We start from the raw sequence: 19003 nt of genomic DNA, 5'->3' as shown, positions 1-19003 counted from the left end.
TCCATTCTACCAAACCCTCCATAATGGAAATAATCAAAACTCAAAATGGGTTGCAGACATGGTATAACGAGCGCAATAATGCTTTTATTATAAAGCAAATACAGGCCCTCGCATTTGTTTCTCCCTGTGATGTTTGTGCTCTGTTCAATAAGTTAATGGAGTCTTTTGATGAAGAAACCGATAAAATATTAGGAGAATTTTTACAATATTTTGAAGCTACATGGCTGGGAATCGTTCAGAGGGGAAGAAGAAAGCCATTGTATGAAATTGACTTATGGTCAGTTCACGAAAGAGTGGCAAACGATTTGCCTAGGACCAATAACTCCGTTGAAGGTTGGCATAATGCATTTCATAGAAGGGTGGAGATGTGCCACCCTACAGAGGACAAGCTTTTACGAAAACTACGTATGGAGCAGGCCAGTACTGAAATGATTCTAGAGCAAATTCGACAAGGCAGAGATGTAGGAAAAAAATATAAAAAATATGCTATCTTTAACTTAAGACTAAAAAGTATTTTGATACATAAGACGTCAATCTTGGATTATCTCAGAGCCATCGCTCACAATCTTTAAACAAATATTGATGCAAGTTTTTTTAATACATTAATATATTTGTATTTTCCTATTTTATATTTTTCATAAATAAAATTCTTAATATTTTTAAGCTGATATTGATGAATAATTGTAATTCTTTACTGATAAGTTTTTTTTAAACATCAATGCATTTGTATTTTCATACTTTTATATTTTCCCATAAATAAAAATTTTAATGCTTTTAGGCTAATATTGATGAATGATTGTAACTCTTTGATAAAAAAAAAAATTTTAATACATCAATACATTTTATTTTCATATCTTATATTTCCTTATAAATAAAATTTTGAATACTTTACTTTTGTTTGAATGACATCGAATGTAATTTTGATAACTAATTAGACAATTGGATACTTTATTCTGTCTCTTTCTCTCTAGAATCAATATGTAAAGGATATATCAATGTAAACATTGTTATATAGTTAAAGGTTAATTTGATAAGTATTTTCAGTCCGTAGTCAATTGGATACTTTTATCTCTCTCTCTCTCTCTCGCTCCTCTCTCTTCGGGTTTATCATTTGACACTGGCAGTTCGAGACTGTCTGTTCGACAGTTTGTCAGTTCGACACTTTGTCCATTCGACACTTTGTCCATTCGACACTCTGTCCTTCGACACACTGTCCTTCGACATTCTGTCCGCACACGTCTTCTTGCAAATAATCTAATTCATACGATTAGCTAACAGCAGTAACGTGAGGCTTCCAAATCTAAGTAACACATTTGATTAAGTGGTACTTTATTTCCATCTGCCTAATCGCTCCACCCTCCTCCTATACAGCAACCCCCCCCCCCCCCCCCCCCCCATATATCAAGCTCTCCGACTTCTGACTACCAACCACTATCGTGTGAAAAAGTAGCAGTAATGATAAGGTTATTTTAAAATTCCCCTCGCCGACAAATATGCATATGTTTATACAACATTTTATACTCAAAATTACTTTTTCTCGCATTACCCTAAATATTTGTACAAACTCGTGATATACCCTGTATACTCACATATACATACATACATACAGAGTGTATATATATATATATATATATATATATGTATATATATATATATATATATATGTATATTTATCTCTGTATCTACAAAAAAAGATATCCTGTTGTTGAGAGAATACAGTATGTAGTGTAAACTATCTGTTGCCTGTTTGCGTTATCACGGAACCAAGAAACTTGTTATTCAAGGATATTTCCACATCTTACTGCAAATAAAAAAGGCATTAAACGTACACAAGTGAGTTTTACTTCCAAAACCACTCTCAAATAGAACAGGGTAAACTTAAAACAAATTCTGGTGTTAATTAAGATACTGGTGTTATTTCACATAATTGTTATGATGCTCTATAACCTAAAAAACTAAAAAAAAATCTGAGCATTCAATGAAATATTTTTCATTATAACGGTAGATCAGATATCACTAGGTAAAATATTTTCAAGAGAACTTCACCAAAACACATAATCGTTTGTTCCGCCTCAATCAGTGCAAATAAGTAAAGCGGGAAGTTAAAATAGATTTCAAGGATGAGAGAATTTTCCTCGACTTCTTACCCTTTAACTTTCTCAGATGAAGTTAGCGTCTTCAACTCGAATGAGGATGAAAGCTTCTGATGTGGAAAGATCTAATTCAGACAAAAATATGGATAAAAGCATCTGCCAGCAATGTAGCGGGGTAATCAAGAAGACACAAATAAATGATGCGGTGCCTGATATAATAATATAAATAAAATTGTCAGTCAGTACCCACTCATCAGGGATGTTGTTAAATTTTAATCCTTCTATAATTAATCTGATAATCTCATCAAAAAAGGAGCAAGGATTAAGGAAGACACCCTTGGAATTCAGAAAAAGCTCACTCATAATTTTCATAAATAACTGAATTATTTACACTGAGTTTAGTTAGCTTAATCTGCGATATACTTCCACACCAAATAATCTCTTATTTCCTTCAGTAACCTAATCCTACCACTTAATATTTTTATTCCGTCTTCCTGCCTCTTATATCTATGAACACCTGCTGAGAACCTTGTAACCTTATACATGAATATTACAGACAAATCTACCTTTTCCTCTTTGATTTCTTTAACTAGTCTACATCCACTTTTATCGTTTATGCTCTTCCCACTTCATTCTTATCAAAATAAGTGACTTAATATACAATCAAATCTGCATTTCCTCTTCTTCCTACCCAAAAGAAACTTTTACACATCTTGACGTCTGCTTCAACATAAAATTTAATTTAATAATGACGAGATATACCACAAGCTTCTCATCACCGACCTATTATATCTAGCAATTTAGTCTTGTTATTTCCAAGTTCATCACACACACACGCACAAAACAAACACACACAGACACAATCACAAACTATATATATATATATATATATATATATATATATATATATATATATATATATAAAATATACTCGTATATATAATATATATATAAACAAAGTTTGATGAATGAGTTTATGAATGATATGAAACGTAGGCTCTCAAGCCAAAACACCACTAGGGCACTTCCAGCCATTCAGCGCTTATGGCAGTGAAAAGGAGTTGCAGTGGTTGGCCAGAAAGGCACAGAGATCCAGAATATTAAGGAAATGAAATGCACAGATCTTAAAGGTGGAAGGAAGAAAATATCTCTGTTGCACAAAGACATAATAGTTAAAGAGGCTGGAAAGGAAGAATGAAGAAAGAAAGCTGTAATGGAGGTAAAAAAGAGGGTGCAGCTAGTGGCCGAAGAGAGATAAGGGACTAAAAAAATTCAGGAAAACAGAAAAAATGAGGCAATGTTTCGGAACAACGTATCTCCCTGACTGATGAAGAACTGCATACTTTAATGTCTTTTCATGGAAAAGATTCAATTCTAAAGGAAAACAATGTGCTGAGTACAGCTCATGATATAAAAGAAACAAGATATTTCATAATTTTTAAATTATCTGTTACATTAGCAAAGAATCAAATCTATACGCGCGCGCGAACACACACACACACATTATTTATATGAATAACTTGATCACGAAGTATATAAGACGTGATACTATGTATAAATAAAGGTTTTTGCCACGAAGGAAAAAAATGAAAAAGCGAGATAGCCAGGCACATACATCGTAATATTAAAAACCTGACGCTACACATGTTTGATATCAAAATCATTCAACCTTGTAAAACCAACGAGAGGGAATTTGTAAGTGATAAGCGATCCCTCACAAGGTAGAACATCTGCTCACCGATCGCTTATCACTTATAAATTCCAATCTCGGTGTTTGTCACGAAGTTTGAGTGAATCTAATAATAAACTATATTTGTAACTTATTATTTGTTACATACGAATGTATATATATGTGTGTGTGTATGTATGTATGGTTATAGGCAACACCATGTTTTACTGTGACCACGGAATGAGCCTCATCTAAAAATTCAGCAGGAGTCTAAATTGTGATGCTAACTTCAAATTGTGAACAGCTCTTCTATATGTATGGCAGGAGACCACGTCACATTTTCAAAGATATTCACCTCTTAACTAAATCTCGCCTTTTCAAAGCTTTCATATTCTGTGTGAAGACTAGTGTGAAGAAAATTAATACTAAAGAGATCTGGAGTTAAAAGCGATCTAGGATTTTTTTCCCTGCAGTGAGATGGAAGAATATTAGTGGATAACCCAGGAAGCTATGACAGCTTTTACTAATTATCTTTGAATTTGCAGCAGAGAGTATAGCATACCTCAGCTACCTGCCCTGGGATGCTGGAAAACAGATATGCTTATATAAGGGAATGATCCCCAGAAGTCTTCAGGTCCTCCATGATATTCATAAGAGGGGCTAAACCATCTATACTCCATTTTGATCATTCACTCCACTGTTCTCTCAAAATATGCACTTTGGTGAAAAGGGGCAGTGACATCCTTTGGGGTAGTCACTGCTGTCATGGTAATTGCTTCATAGCAAAGAATTACGAGCTAAAGGAAAGGAAAACGCATCTTCGAGAAGTTGTGCAGCACGAAGGGATTCGCTCATGTATCGGAGGCGCCTGTTCTCATGATTGTTCTGGAATCGTCGGACGTGTTGGGGAACGCAACAGGCGCCGAAGTGTCGCGAGAAACGCCGCGATTTCTGATGCAATACATCTTCGAGATTCTTCTAAATCGTTCCCGTAATCTCGGGAGCCTGTGACGCTCGCTGGTAGCCCAGCCCCCAGATTGCCGTATAAATACGACTGACGAAATAGGAAAAGAGAGAGATCATCAGTAAGTGCCACAGATAAGATTATCAGTGAGAGCTCAGCAGCAGAGATCATCATAGAGAGATAAGCGAAGAAGGAACATACGAAGGATCAGAGAGGAAAAGTCGCTCGAGAGGGTTTGGTCGAATTCTGGTCAAGTCGTCGTCAGAAGTGGACGACCGAGTTATTTTGACATTGAGCAAGACTTCAGAGAAGAAACGTTCTGCAAAAGGTTTTGAGAAGTTCCTGCCCTTTGAGTATCAAGAATAGACATTATTTTCTGCCATAAGGAGTCAAGAAGTCGCCTGCAATTGCAGTTCTCCTTTTGTGAAGCCATCACTTTCGAGTCGCAAAACTGGCCAGCAAGTACTTTCATTACCTCACTGTTCCCCCAGTTCATGCAGTGTAAGATTTTACCTTTTTTATGTAAATAGGAGATACCATTCTGCATTTATCTTTGTTATAAACTTGTAAATAAACCTTTGTTCTGTTAGTGTTTCTTTCTGTATTCGTATCCCCAGTTTCAACTGTTGGTGTTGAATTTTGTTTTGTTTATAATAATATCGAACTTGGAGCGGACCTCTCAGAGGCCGTAACAACTGCAAATTAATTACAATGCTTCAGTGGAGAAGGAGCAGTGGTGTAGTTGGTCTAGCACTCATAAAGAGAGAGAAAAAGCAGTTTAAAAAAGGTGGACAATGGTTTTTCTCACAAGGCTGTTACGATCCCAAGAAAAATCATGAACATATGGTAACCAGTATATCGAAAATGATAAGGGTACAACCTACTAAAAAGATGAAGCAATTACAAAAGAAATTACATAAATAATTTTCCATTCTGTTAGCACCTTGACTGCCATCAAAAAGGTTGCTTATTATACATCAAAGATAACATTGCATTGCCTGAAAAACAATGTCATCTCTTCCAGCCGAACTCCAAGGGGGCAACGTGGTATACAAGCACACTTGCCTTGGTGACGAATGAAACCTCACCAAGCTACTTGTACTAGTAAGTTGACCAGGACTCGTATATCCAAGGCTTAACCTGTCACCTAAAGGAGCTGAATATAAAAGGCCTACATCTCATCAGACAGCTACTACTAAAGGGCATAGAAGTATTAGACTAAGACAGCAACCCCGAACCCTTATTTATTCTTGAGATACTGTACATATATACATACATACATACATACATATATGTATATATATATATATATACATAGCATCAATATTCAGAATTAATTGTTTTAGTTACAATAAAAAAAAGTCTCAGGAGCCCAACTCAATCCGACGATCATCGAGACCTAGGGCCGTATTTTTAGACTGACATCTTCGACGAAAGAGCTTGTCGCGGCTGAAATGGTATCATTGTGCCGCGAAGGAGGTCTTCGGCCCGAAGACGAAGGTGATCGGTTTGTGAAAATTATTGGAAACGAAGAGGAAGTTTTGACCACCTCTGTAGTATATGTATTGATGAACAAAACAATTGTGTAAGTGATAAAGTTTATATATGTAATAAAGGTACAAAGTGGGATAGAAGTAGAATAGCTGTCTCCCGATCCGAATGAGATGTTTGTTTATCACCTCCGGTATACCAACCATCTCGTACAGTTCCTCTTCCCAGGGGAGCTTCGTCTATATTTTTAAAATACCACCCCACGAAGGGATTTCACGAGCTGGCTCTTCATCGAACAGCAAAGTTGGTAGTTTAAAAATACGGTCCCTAGTCTCTTCTCATCCCACCTTCTGACTAACCAACATTTAATTAATTCTATGTTGAAATAAAAATGTGTATGGTGCGATACATTCTGTATAATAAAATATAATTTCTAGAATACAGTTCCCTTCACATATTTTATACTCTCGCTACCACCTGATTTAAAACGGCCATTCGACCGCTTCAGAGATTCCACGGAGGAAAGGGAAAAGATGAGTTCTGCAAGGCCTTTCGACCTCTAATCCTAAGTAAGGGACAAGAAGTCGAGAGGCCTTGTAGAACACCATCGTTTCTCTTTCCTTCGTGGATTATATCTTTATTTATTATATATTCATCACGTTACATATTTTCGTGATTCAGTATACTATATATATATATATATATATATATATATATATATATATACACATATAATATATATATATAATATATATATATATATATATATAATATATATATATATATAATAGATAGATTATCGAGAGAGAGAGACAGAGAGAGAGAACGAGAGAGAGAAGAGAGAGAGAGAGAGAGAGAGAGAATAGTATAACATTATATGAATCTATTTCTTTAATATAAAGAATTTATTGTAGAAAATCTTTTAATTTTACTCGCATACTCATGCATACATAAAAGAACTCCCACTACGTGGTACCTACCAATTCTTCCAGTAGCGGGTCCCTCATGGACGGAATTGTGCACAAGAGCAGATATGGTTATCAACAAGAGGAAGTCACTGACGGCTAAGTTCAGGATCAGTAAATTCGATGCCGTTCGCAACGTTCTCGAACTGAAAAGAATAGAAGGGAAACAATTTAATTACTTTATCAAATAGAGTAATTTCGAAAGACAATTTCAAGGACAAAAATTTGTCATAGTTGTAACAAGTCATCACCTGTAAATACTGAAAAAAAAAATCAGGAAACTAACATTTCAATATAAGCAGATTTAAACATTTACTCATACACTTTCGATCACTCTGAACGTTACAAAAACACAATGGCATTCATCAAACAAAACAAAAAAATCTTATCTGAAACAGTACTAAAGGAAGCTCTAATCAAAGATATTACTTGTACAGGCTAAAGAAAAGACTGGTTATGCAAGTGCCCTGATAAACAAGGAATTGCCTTTCCTTCAACACTGTAAACAACTTCTGCGAAGATAACCACTGTTTTACCTGTATGTATGTATGTATGTATGTATGTATGTATGTATGTATGTGTGTGTGTGTGTGTGTATATATATATATATATATATATATATATATATATATATATATATATATATATATATATATTCTTGCACTTTATTTTCCTCGTTGTTATACACTCCTTCTCTCTACGTGTGCGAAGATGGAGGGAGTGTATGAACACGAGGAAGATGAAAGTGCAAGAATATAGCAGAACACAAATTACAAAGAATACTCCGCTTTACAAAAACACGGCAAAAATTAAAGTCATCACATCTGAGGTTGATCCTCAGATGAGGAAGAGCTGCCTTGAATCAACTCATGTGCTGGATTAACTAAGGTGAGGTTAAAGATTTTAACAGGAGTTACTGACAATCTTTAGTGCTGTTTTCATATCTCCTTCGAACATAACGTGCAGAATGGGCTTTAAATTTAACATTTTAATAATTACTTTGTTTATCAGTGTAGATTCTAAAAGAATTCTAGTGATACCATTACTGGCATTATAATAATAAGGAATTAATTAGCTCTATGTGAGTTTTCACTCAAGTGGACAAAAAGAGCATATCTTTGGGCCAATTGTAATAGGCTAGTAGACCTACTGAAATTTACCTAGGAACCCACCACTAATTGCCAAAGAAGCCATTCAAAGTTTTCATGACTCAAAATATAGTGTAAAATCGAAGCTATGGAATATGCCTATTTTCCAAGATGGGCGCCAAGAGGGCAGCCAGAATGGGAAAATGTGTTTAAACATATCAAATATTGGTCAATATTATACTTTAGGACAGAGCACACCATTAAAATTAATTGTCCATTAATTTCAAAAAGGCTGTCAAAATAGCCATCAAAAGTAGCTAATTTGAATTGTTTATATGTGAAAAAAATATATATATAGGGTAATGATACAGATGAATAAATAGATTATATATATGAAGGACAAGATGATAATGTGGATATGGATACAACAACTGATCTTGACAAAGTACGGAATATATTTGAAACCTTGATGATGGGTGACGTAATTGTAGAAACTGCTAACTCAAGTGATGTTTTGCAAAGGATATGTGTTGTATTTCAGAAAGGAATCACTTGATGAAAGATCAAGGAACAGCACAAATGTGGCTCCGTTACATGGATAAGTTTAATCAAGTCTGAACGCACTGGTAACTGGCAGTTGCATTTACAGGCCCTGCATGATCTACTTCCGTATATGGCAGCTGCTGGTCACAATTTGTATACGAAATCCATATGTGTGTATCTGCAACGACTTCATCAATTACCAACTCAGCATCCTGAGGTTCTGCAACACTCTGAGAATGGCTTTCACATGGTGCGGCGTTCTAACCTTTATTGAGCAGGCTTGATAATTGAACAAGTTCTAATGAGAAGTTTAAAGACAAAAGGAGGATTGACAGGCGGAAGAGGGATGGATGAATCCCAGAGAGCCACATGGATACAGTCCAACGTATTTTGTGCAGGAGCTGAATCATGCAATGCATGAGTACACATCAGATAGTTTCTCGATCAGTGACCAGCACAAAGACGTATCTACAGCACACCAAGTGAGAGACACTAAAGACACAGAAAATCATGACTTTTTCAAGATCAAAAAGTCCATCTGACACCGCACCAGAGTGACAGCAAGGGATTCTGTCCATGTTGACAATGTGGTTGACGTAGGAAACAATATCTTGAAGGAAAAGTTGTGGCAAAAAGTCTTAGAATATGTCTTTAAAAGTAAAGATCAAGTTGTCACCGTGGCTGCTAACACATCTGTGCAAACCCACAACCAGTCTGTATCCATTGACCCACAACTACTGTTCCAGCGTCTAGTCACAGCAGGATCGTACCTTGAAGACCTGAATGATGCCTTCAGGTATGAACTCTGTAGTTATCTGCATGCATTTTTTGATACAACAGATGTTCTACTTACAGCTGATAAACCTTCACTTCCAGACGCCGTGCAGAAACAACTATTGGATATGTCCAATGCTTCTATGTTACCAAGTGACGTTCAGCAGTATGTCCTAGATGGCGGGGCTCTCTTGAACAGAATTCCAAGGAATATTGAAGAGACATACGATGGCATTTGCAATGGTTACATTCAATATGTTGAACGTAAATATCATCCTGTCATCGTAGTATTTGATGGTTATGAAAGTGGTCCATACACCAAAGATGTCACACACACTAAACGAACGGACAGAACTACCAGTGGTCCATTACAATTCACAGGAGATATAGTCTGTCCCATGAAGAAATAAGTCTCTCTTGGAAACACGACAAACAAGCAGCGATTTATCAATCTGCTAAGCAAACACTTTAAGGACCGTGGTATTGAATTAGTACATAACTGTGCAAGCTATTGTGGCATCAGCAGCCTCAAACAACAGTTCTTGTCGGGGATGATACTGACCTCCTTGTGCTACTCTGTAGCCAGTCATCAAAGACTTCTTGTAGCGTTTACTTCCGCCCAGAACCTAAGATGAATTCAAAGAAGCCACTAAAATGCTGGAACAACAAGCTTGTTCAAGCTGCACTTGGAAAACACATATGCAACAACCTCCTCTTTGCTCGTACCTTACTGTGGGTGTGACATCACTTCAAAACTATTTGGCATTGGTAAGTTAGATGCCTTGAAGAAACTCAATGCCAATGAATATTTTAGGCAGCAGGCTTCCTACTTCACGCATCCACAGGCAACTCGTGAAGACATACTGACCATGGGAGAAAACGCACATGTGTCTGTGTTGAATGGTAAAGCCGGTAAGACTCTCGACACTACAGTTCAACCGCTTCCATCAGAAGGTTGCATCAAACTCAACAAGTATACATCCTTGTTGCTTGCCTCCCACATCACAGCAGCTCTGTACAACAGCCAACGTGTTTACCTTCAGGTCCAACAATGGAGTGGGGTCGATATGTGTGCTGAGAACTGGAGATGGAAGATTGTCAATGGGAAGTTGCTGCCCATTCAAACTGACATCAACAGCAACCAAATATCTTCTGGAAGTAATCAGCTGTGGCTGTATGACAGGGTGTACAGGAAGGAAATGTGGTTGCACTGCAGTAATTATGGGCTGCAGTGCTCCCAGTATGCATTGAGTGTAATGGACTTCAGTGCACCAATGTGACACTTCCTGGTCCAGGAAGTGACATTCATGATGTATAAAATGACAAAATCCAAGCCAGCAAATCACCCAAATACAAAATTCAGCCGTTAAAGGTCCAGTGTCCGATCTTTGTAGGAATTTTAACTGAAATTTATACTCTCGTATTTGCTATAAGTATGAATTTTTAATGCAAATTTATTGATTTATTTGCCAGTTTTTATCCCAAAATGTATAAGAAAAGGAAAACCAGTGCCTAAATCTGGATTAACAAAGAGTATCAGAATAACGTCCCAATGTACTTGTATAATACAGTGTATTATTACATAATTTCCAAAAATGTACATTTTCGTGGACATTTTGAATTTAAGAGATACATTTGCCCAAAATGGTGTAATGAGTGTGCTCTGGCCTTTATAATAATACTGAACAGTATTTGACATATTTCAACACATTTTTCGGTTGTTAAATGGCTTTTTTTTTTCTCTCTCCATTTTGGCGGTCACCTTGGAAAACAATCATGTTCCTCAGCTTCGATTTTCATTGATGTTTAAATATATCTTACACTATACTTTGAGACACAAACACTTAGAATAGTTTCTTTTAAAATTAGTGGTGGGTATTTCAGTACATCTACTTGACTATAAGTGAATATTTATGTTGGCTTATTCTGAAAATTAATTCTTTTCCCTCTTGGTCTAAGTAAATGAAATGGAATGAATATTATACTTCTTTAATCTTGTTGTTTATTTAAAGATTGTTTTCTTCGTAATCTTTTGATGTGTGTTATGTAAATTAGAGGAGAATGACTTACAGCAAAGGCGAAATTTTTTTCACCCGTTGTTTCACTTTCCTCGTAGCCATATATTCTTCATATTTTATATTCTGTTTTAATTCCAGCGATAGAAATTATGCAAGCATACACATGCGCACACAAACTTTCTCACACACACGCACGCGCACACACATAGTATATATATATACATTTATAGCATTTTGCCTTTATTGGAGATCGAAGAAAAAAAACAGAGGTCCTGGGTCGAATCTCCCTGGTTAAAACATTCACGATTAACTGCTTCATAACTCTTTATACCGAACTTTTCTGCTTTCTAGATGTTAGAAAACTTCCGTCCTCATACCTCTTACTATCATTTCTCCACAAGCTTCTAGGTTTTCTTCTCCTTCTCCTCATTTTCCTCCTCCTCCTCACCGTCCCTCCCGATGTAAACACTTTCCACTAACCTACCGCCCTCTAAACATTTTCATCACTCTTTACACCCACGTTTAACTTTTTTACCACTTCGTATCTCTCGAATTACCCTCCCTTTCAGTCTACTTACTCATGTCCTAGGCAAAAATTTACCTCGGCAATTTCCACCATTATTCCTTCATTTGTTTGTAACATGCGAATTTAAGTTCCTTAGAGAAATCGTGCATCAAAATAATTTACAATGATGAAATTACCTACATTCCATATACAAATTAATACGAAGTCGTTTATATGGTCGTCATGTTCACCGTAATATTCTGTATATAAGTTTTAATGAGTGATACTGGTGACGTTTTTTTCACTAATAGAAATAATTTTACAGTTTCGAACAATATTCAAAGCTCAAAATCAAATTAAATATATTAATTACTTAAATTGAGAACGTATAAGATTTTTCTAAGGAGGGCTCACACTTCATTACACTTCATAACTGTAATGAATTTCAACAAAATCGTTCCTTACAAGCAAAACGCACAAACATTTAAAAACAGAGGAAACCCGTCCACAGAAAATATAGCATTGCTGCGTTTGGTTATACAGTATTGAATACATGAACCAACAACCTGAGAGTATGTTTGATATTTGTATAATACATATCGCAGGAAATGTTGCAACGCTCTTTCAAACAGAGCTACGACCAAGAAGGGAAAAGCCGAGGAGGTGGGTAAAGGACGAAAACTTGCCTTGAGCTTAATTAGCTAAATTGATCGAGTAATCTCATCGGTATACAAGCGGGATCATGTTTACAACCCTTATTTCAAGACAGCTTTTCAGTGAGGGCCGTCCATCATCCTGATTTACTAATTATCAACTCATGATCTAAATGCCTTCAATATTGGAAACGTCAGGAAATTTGGTAATCTTAACACATTCGTTTATATTTATATATATATATATATCTATATATATATTATATATATATATATTTATATATATCATATATATACTATATACATATTATATATATATATATACATACATATATATCTATATATATATATATATATATATATATATATATATAAGAGAGAGAGAGAGAGAGACAGAGTTGGAGAGAGAGAGAGAGAGAGAGAGAGAGAGAGACGAAGAGAGAGAGAGCAGAGAGAGAGAGCGAGAGAGAGAGAGAGAGAGAGAGAGTCTATATAAGGCTGAGGGTAATTGATGTTATCATGAACATAAATATAAATAAAATCAACAAACTTGTATTGGCATAATCTTTACATATCAAACAAACCGCAGTAGACCTTATGTACTCACCTACTACCCAGTGAGGAAGTGCTTACTATAATTAAAGAAAAAAAAACTTACCAGAATGTTAAAATATACCCCCATCCATCAAAAAGTTCATTTCTTGAAATCGGATTAATAGTAAAATTACTGCTTCAGAACGCACACACACATTATTACAATAATAATAAGTAATACCAATGTCCCATACTTCATTGCTTTTCGCGAAATTATAACAAGGGTGGCCGTATTTACGATGCTATTTCTCATCATACTTGTTTTCTCCCAACTAGTTTGTTCCTACACAAGGGAAAGGCTTTAGAGGGCGTTACCGTTCCGTATCTAACTTTAAGTTCACACTATAAATGAGAATGGTGGCCCAAAAAGGTTAATGGACCAACCATTAAACCTTCCTGCCGTTACTTCCCCAACACAGAAAGTCATTAAGAACATCTATGGATAGTTTTCCTTTTTCTTGGTGTACATTATGACCCATGACCCACGCAACTGGCTGTAACTGCCAAATTAATCTCCTCCACCAAGAACATACTATAACAAACTCCAGTCTGAACATTCATTATTTGTTTCTGTATCTAATTAATGTACTTTCAATGCACGAGGTCTGTGCGCGTCATCAATGTCGCCTAGGTCAAATCAAGGTCCTTTAAATATACTCGTACTTAAAAGACCTTGGGTAAAATAGCACACTACATTATTAGTCGCAGATTTAAGGAAGTGCGCATTGCTACATAAGGAATTTTTATTTTTCCCAAAAGGTTTTCCACACCCAAAAATGAACATTTCCAAGATGTTTTATTAAACTGCACATCAAGAAACTTACGTTTATTGACTCCATGATAGCATAGTACAAATATTTTACGGACAGCATGGTAAGTCTATAAGTTATGGTAATCAGGAAAAGATGGTAAACAAATATCCTTCGAAACTAACAAATGTCTTTGCATTCTATATTCATACTAAGCTTGAATGATTCCCTTTCATACAAATCACTGCGTGTATGTCTTCCTATGTGCTTTAGTGTGAATCCCCTCGAACATGTTAGAAAAGTTGCGATAAAATAAATAAGACAGACATACTAACATTCAGACATCATACGATTTCTTTTTGTGCATAACAATATGCACTAAGTGTGAATTACGTTTCCCTTCATGCAGATTATGCATAGCAGTCTACCATTGTATCAAGTTTGACTAAAATCCCTTCGATCACGTATAAGAGGTGTTAGATAGTGTAAATGTGACAGAAAGACACGCACACAGTATCACTTTGTGCACATCTGTATATGAAGGTCTATTTTTGTACCATGTTAGACCTGAATCCCTTCAACCATTTGGGGTTTAAAATGAAAACGTTAACATGGACAGATAGGCAGACAACAAACGAAAAGAGGAAAAACTACAGAACCATCACCTTTCTAGGTATGGAAATGATAAACATAAAACCATGATAGCACATCAATTAACAAGGATTATCCAGATTATGCACTGATTTCTGTGTAAAGAGAAGTAACAACTTAATTTGATATGTTCTGAAGGAGCAATGTGTGTGCTATACCGTAACTTTGGTAATAAAATTGTGTGACTCAAAGAAACGCAATACCCCAGACCTCTCCGCCCATGTAGATGATAATTAGGAAAGGGAGAGACCAATGTTATACCAAATAGCAAGCATCCAAAAAGCTTCCCACGAAAATTGTCTCAAAACCTTCAAACCACATATGCCAAAGCCAGCATTTGTATTACAAATGAAAATATAACACTCTGAAGGTGGTGAAGTGTTCTTGGCTATAGTTTTTAGCGTAGGCAGGGCGGAGAACTGTTTAGCATGCATAATGGGATTCAAAATCTCTCAGCTGCCTTGTGAGAATGTTTGGCTCATTTGTCATCCTTCCGATAAGAGAGCAGCGGTGCCTGAGTCGAATGAGTTCGAGTGAAATGAAAATGGACCGGACTTATAGAATAAGCGTCTTTTCTTTCAAATGAACTGTGAAAAAAAAAAACGTCCTAGCCACTGGAATGATTTTCATTTTAGGGAGTTGTGACACTGAAATGGAATAAGCTACTAAGAGGTGAAAGTGTGTGTGCCTATATAACATTTGAAAAAATCAAACTTGCGCGCAGACTGCCTGCCCCGATAATCCATTATTCTACTTAATGGGTGTTCTTGCGACACGCTATTTTATTAGCTCATTGTTTCATTCATACAGTTCTGTAGTTATATATGGTAAAAAATTTCTATAATGCAATTCCGTTTCGTAAGTTACTAGCACATATATCAAAATAAAAGATTGAAAACGAAACCTCTTAAAAAAACACTAGGAATACAGATCTGCAAATACATAAACTTATATGATGAAGAGCTCGTCGCCCAGTGCTGATATACCTTCATTTATAATTCCAAAAGCCTTGAACATCCAAACATTTGCATCCTAATGGCTGCTTTCATGAACCACACAATAGGACATGAACAATCATTCATTTTTCTGATACTTTAATTTAAGATATTTAACACTTTCAGTTTTTTATAGTCTCTCAAATATTTTCAAATGAAAATTTAATCTCAAGATATATTCATTTCTGTAAACGTCACAAGGGGGAAAAACCGTACATTCCAGGTCAGCTTTCCGAAAAGTGACTAATGCATCAAATGTCAATCTATTACAGATATCCTCAAGAGGGAATATTTCATGCCAGAGTTTAAATCAAACATATGAGAGAGAGAGAGGAGAGAGAGAGAGAGAGAGAGAGAGAGAGAGAGAGAGAGAGAGAGAGTCAGTCTTTTATGAACACTTTCACCGTGCATTCCATATTAGAAAAAAAAATGGATGAATTTAATTGAATATGTGGCACCCTTTCAAAGAAAATATCAAAGAAAATAAAACTAGTAATAACAATATCAAGTACAATGTGATGATTTCAGTTTCAAAAGTATAAGATTACTGCTATTAGCATTGTAATTAGGAATCATTACCTTCAAATTACCCATTAGTACCTTGTAATTCATACTCATAAACCTCACCCTACATCTTACTAAATTCATTATCACAATTAACTTTACCATTAACATGGCCGGTCCATGAGCAACACACTTTTAAGCAAGGAAAACTGGCCACACTTAAAATATTAATGTTTTTCAAGGAAAGGAGACAAAATCAACATGAGGAGTATATGACACTTTACAACCGGCGATCAGCGTGACTGCGCCGTACAGATACGAATATCATATTTGACAGGACCTGGATTCGGTCACATTCATGGAAATGTTAAGGAAATGTTACTTTCTGAGTTACCACTCAAATTCGGCGGAAGTTGGGGCTATACGTATATATATATATATATATATATATATATATATATATATATATATATATATATATATGTGTGTGTGTGTGTGTGTGTGTGTGCGCGTATGAATCATACCACCCAAGTAAGCAGACCTATTTCATCAGATAAGTGATGGAAACGTAACTGGAATAAACATTAAACTTGTGTGAGAGGAACTTACCGCTCTTCAAGTGATTGGAGGGGAAACTGTAACTATGTCACCTTACCCAATATGATCAAACCGTAATTTTTAGTGACACCAGTATTATGTGACGTGCGTGAAGAGAAGAGGCTCGAAAGAGACCGTAAGAGCCGGTACAGGCTTGAGACGGGTGACCGCAATGCCAACCAGTGAATACCATTTTGTATCTTCTTTATGACTTCGCTGTAGCTTATCCAGAATATATCTCCTCCAAATATCTCACGAGTGTATTACTGTCTGGCGTGGGATAGCAGTGAATAAACAGTGCGCATACATACAGCTGCCAGTGCGAATATGAAACTGAAAACCAGGGCTGACAACACGCACGAAGAACGGATGGCAGATAACGGGGAAGAGCGCACAGACTTAGACATTAGGTACTTAGATAAGACTCATGATGAAACTCATATTTACAGAAAATGCACACTTGCGAGTGAATACCAGCTTGGGAGACCAGCGGTTGTCGGTATGCCGTATTGCACACGGAAAAGCCAGTGAAAACCACGGAGGATGAAGCACGAACAGTTTACAAATTAGATGGCTCTCGACCAAAGGAAGATTTCCTGACGGGAGATGTTTTCTTCAAAGATTTGGAAAAGTCCATAGGAGGATGGACAAATAGTGAAGGAACTATGAAGGCAAGGCAAAGGATGGCAGCCACAGCGGCGACAGAAGAAATGGTCTGGACATTAAGCCCGGCAGCCAGTTGGACTGAATTTCGCCAGCGTCTTCCACAACGATTCGTGGTCTCACCCACGGAAAAGGTTGCATTGGATTTGGGGAGAGAAAATCAAATTAAGACCTAGGAAACAGTTGCACGTACAGTTGCGCGTAAGCTATACGCATGTGCATTAGCCTAATAAAGAACATTATCCTTCCTCACCTAACGGGATATTTATATGGCTAAAGGGAACCCACTATATGAACCGATTCTTTGGGTCCAGACTCAAGAGTATGCTTGACAGGATGGAGGAGTAAACCTGCTTCTGACATTTCAATTAACGTAGATCTATGTAATGACGGTGTGTGTGTGTGTGTGTGTGTGTGTGTGTTTAATGATACATGGTTTTTATTTTATCCGTGCACAATTTTAGAGGAATTCTTATAGGGACTATTATATAATTGTGGCCAAAAGCCTGACTTCGAATCATAACTGCATACGCTTTTCATCCTTAATGTCAGGGAACTGCAATAGGACTCAAGAAATATCACAAGTAGCTACTAAATAATTTTCACCAATTCTGGATAGAGAAGTTTCTTGTCACAATACTAACTTGTAATACCGGTAAAAAGTCAGTATATGCCCTAATATTGTCACTAATCAGTATTAAGTGACAGAAAAACCAAGCAAATTTAAAGAAAGAGGAAATTAAAGTGACGTAGAACAGCAAAGGCCGGGGCACGTATATCCGCAAGGATGGAAGGATTACATAATTCAGGCTGAAAAGAGAAACACTGAGGAAACAAGGCCATTGGGTACTTATCGTTGCAAAGTGTCTAATATTTATAAATAAATCAATTCTAAATCTTTTATTGAAAACAATCAATATCAAATTAAAACTAATGACAAAAAATCCCATTTCTTTTAAAAAGAGCATTGTTCTTAGTACTGGAATAAACTACACTAACAATTCATTCATGGACTAACCTTGCAACGAGTTTGTTTTGTTTCACATTAACACTGAAAGTGTGATACAAGGGAAAATTTGTACGGCAAATATCGCAGTATGGTGCTATTAATCCCTTACCATTCTGCATTAAGAAGTTATGTTAAAAAAAATACGCATGTCAATGTCAGATAGGAAGCGCGTAATTCAAGTTCTGACTTCACCGGTAATTATTGATGCTGAAGTCCGATTTTTTTTTTCTACATAAATCCATATAAACTAATCAGCAGCATCATTATCTATACTTTCACCTGCCGTAAGTGTCGCAAACAACCTCATTTACTCTTGCTTGGTATATCTTTCTAGCGTCAAGTCAGCTAACATCGCCAGCAGTTTCGTGTATGCGATGACCTTACCCAGGTTTCCCAGAGTCTCCCACGCACTCATATACTTCAGTTTAAAGAAACCGTAGTCTACCAGATCAAATGAGACTTTGATCGAGTGGTAATA

General features: G+C 36.3%; 1 protein-coding gene across 10 annotated transcripts in view; it reads right to left on the bottom strand.

Annotated features, from left to right (window-relative positions):
• The window catches only part of LOC135198069 (opsin Rh5-like), a 707912-nt gene that overhangs the window by 476913 nt on the left and 211996 nt on the right, over nucleotides 1-19003 (bottom strand). For all 10 annotated transcript variants that reach the window (XR_010310718.1, XR_010310719.1, XM_064225476.1 and 7 more), the window contains one exon: nucleotides 7198-7328. Coding sequence is in view for 8 of the 10 variants with exons in the window: in XM_064225476.1 (XP_064081546.1) it covers nucleotides 7198-7328 (131 nt within the window). In the remaining 2 variants the exon portion in view is untranslated. The remainder of the gene's footprint in view (nucleotides 1-7197; nucleotides 7329-19003) is intronic.

This window comes from Macrobrachium nipponense, chromosome 21 (assembly GCF_015104395.2).
Source record: "Macrobrachium nipponense isolate FS-2020 chromosome 21, ASM1510439v2, whole genome shotgun sequence".
Taxonomy (NCBI): domain Eukaryota; kingdom Metazoa; phylum Arthropoda; class Malacostraca; order Decapoda; family Palaemonidae; genus Macrobrachium; species Macrobrachium nipponense.
Note: the sequence above shows the minus strand (reverse complement) of the source record. Positions and strands in the feature narration are given on the sequence as shown.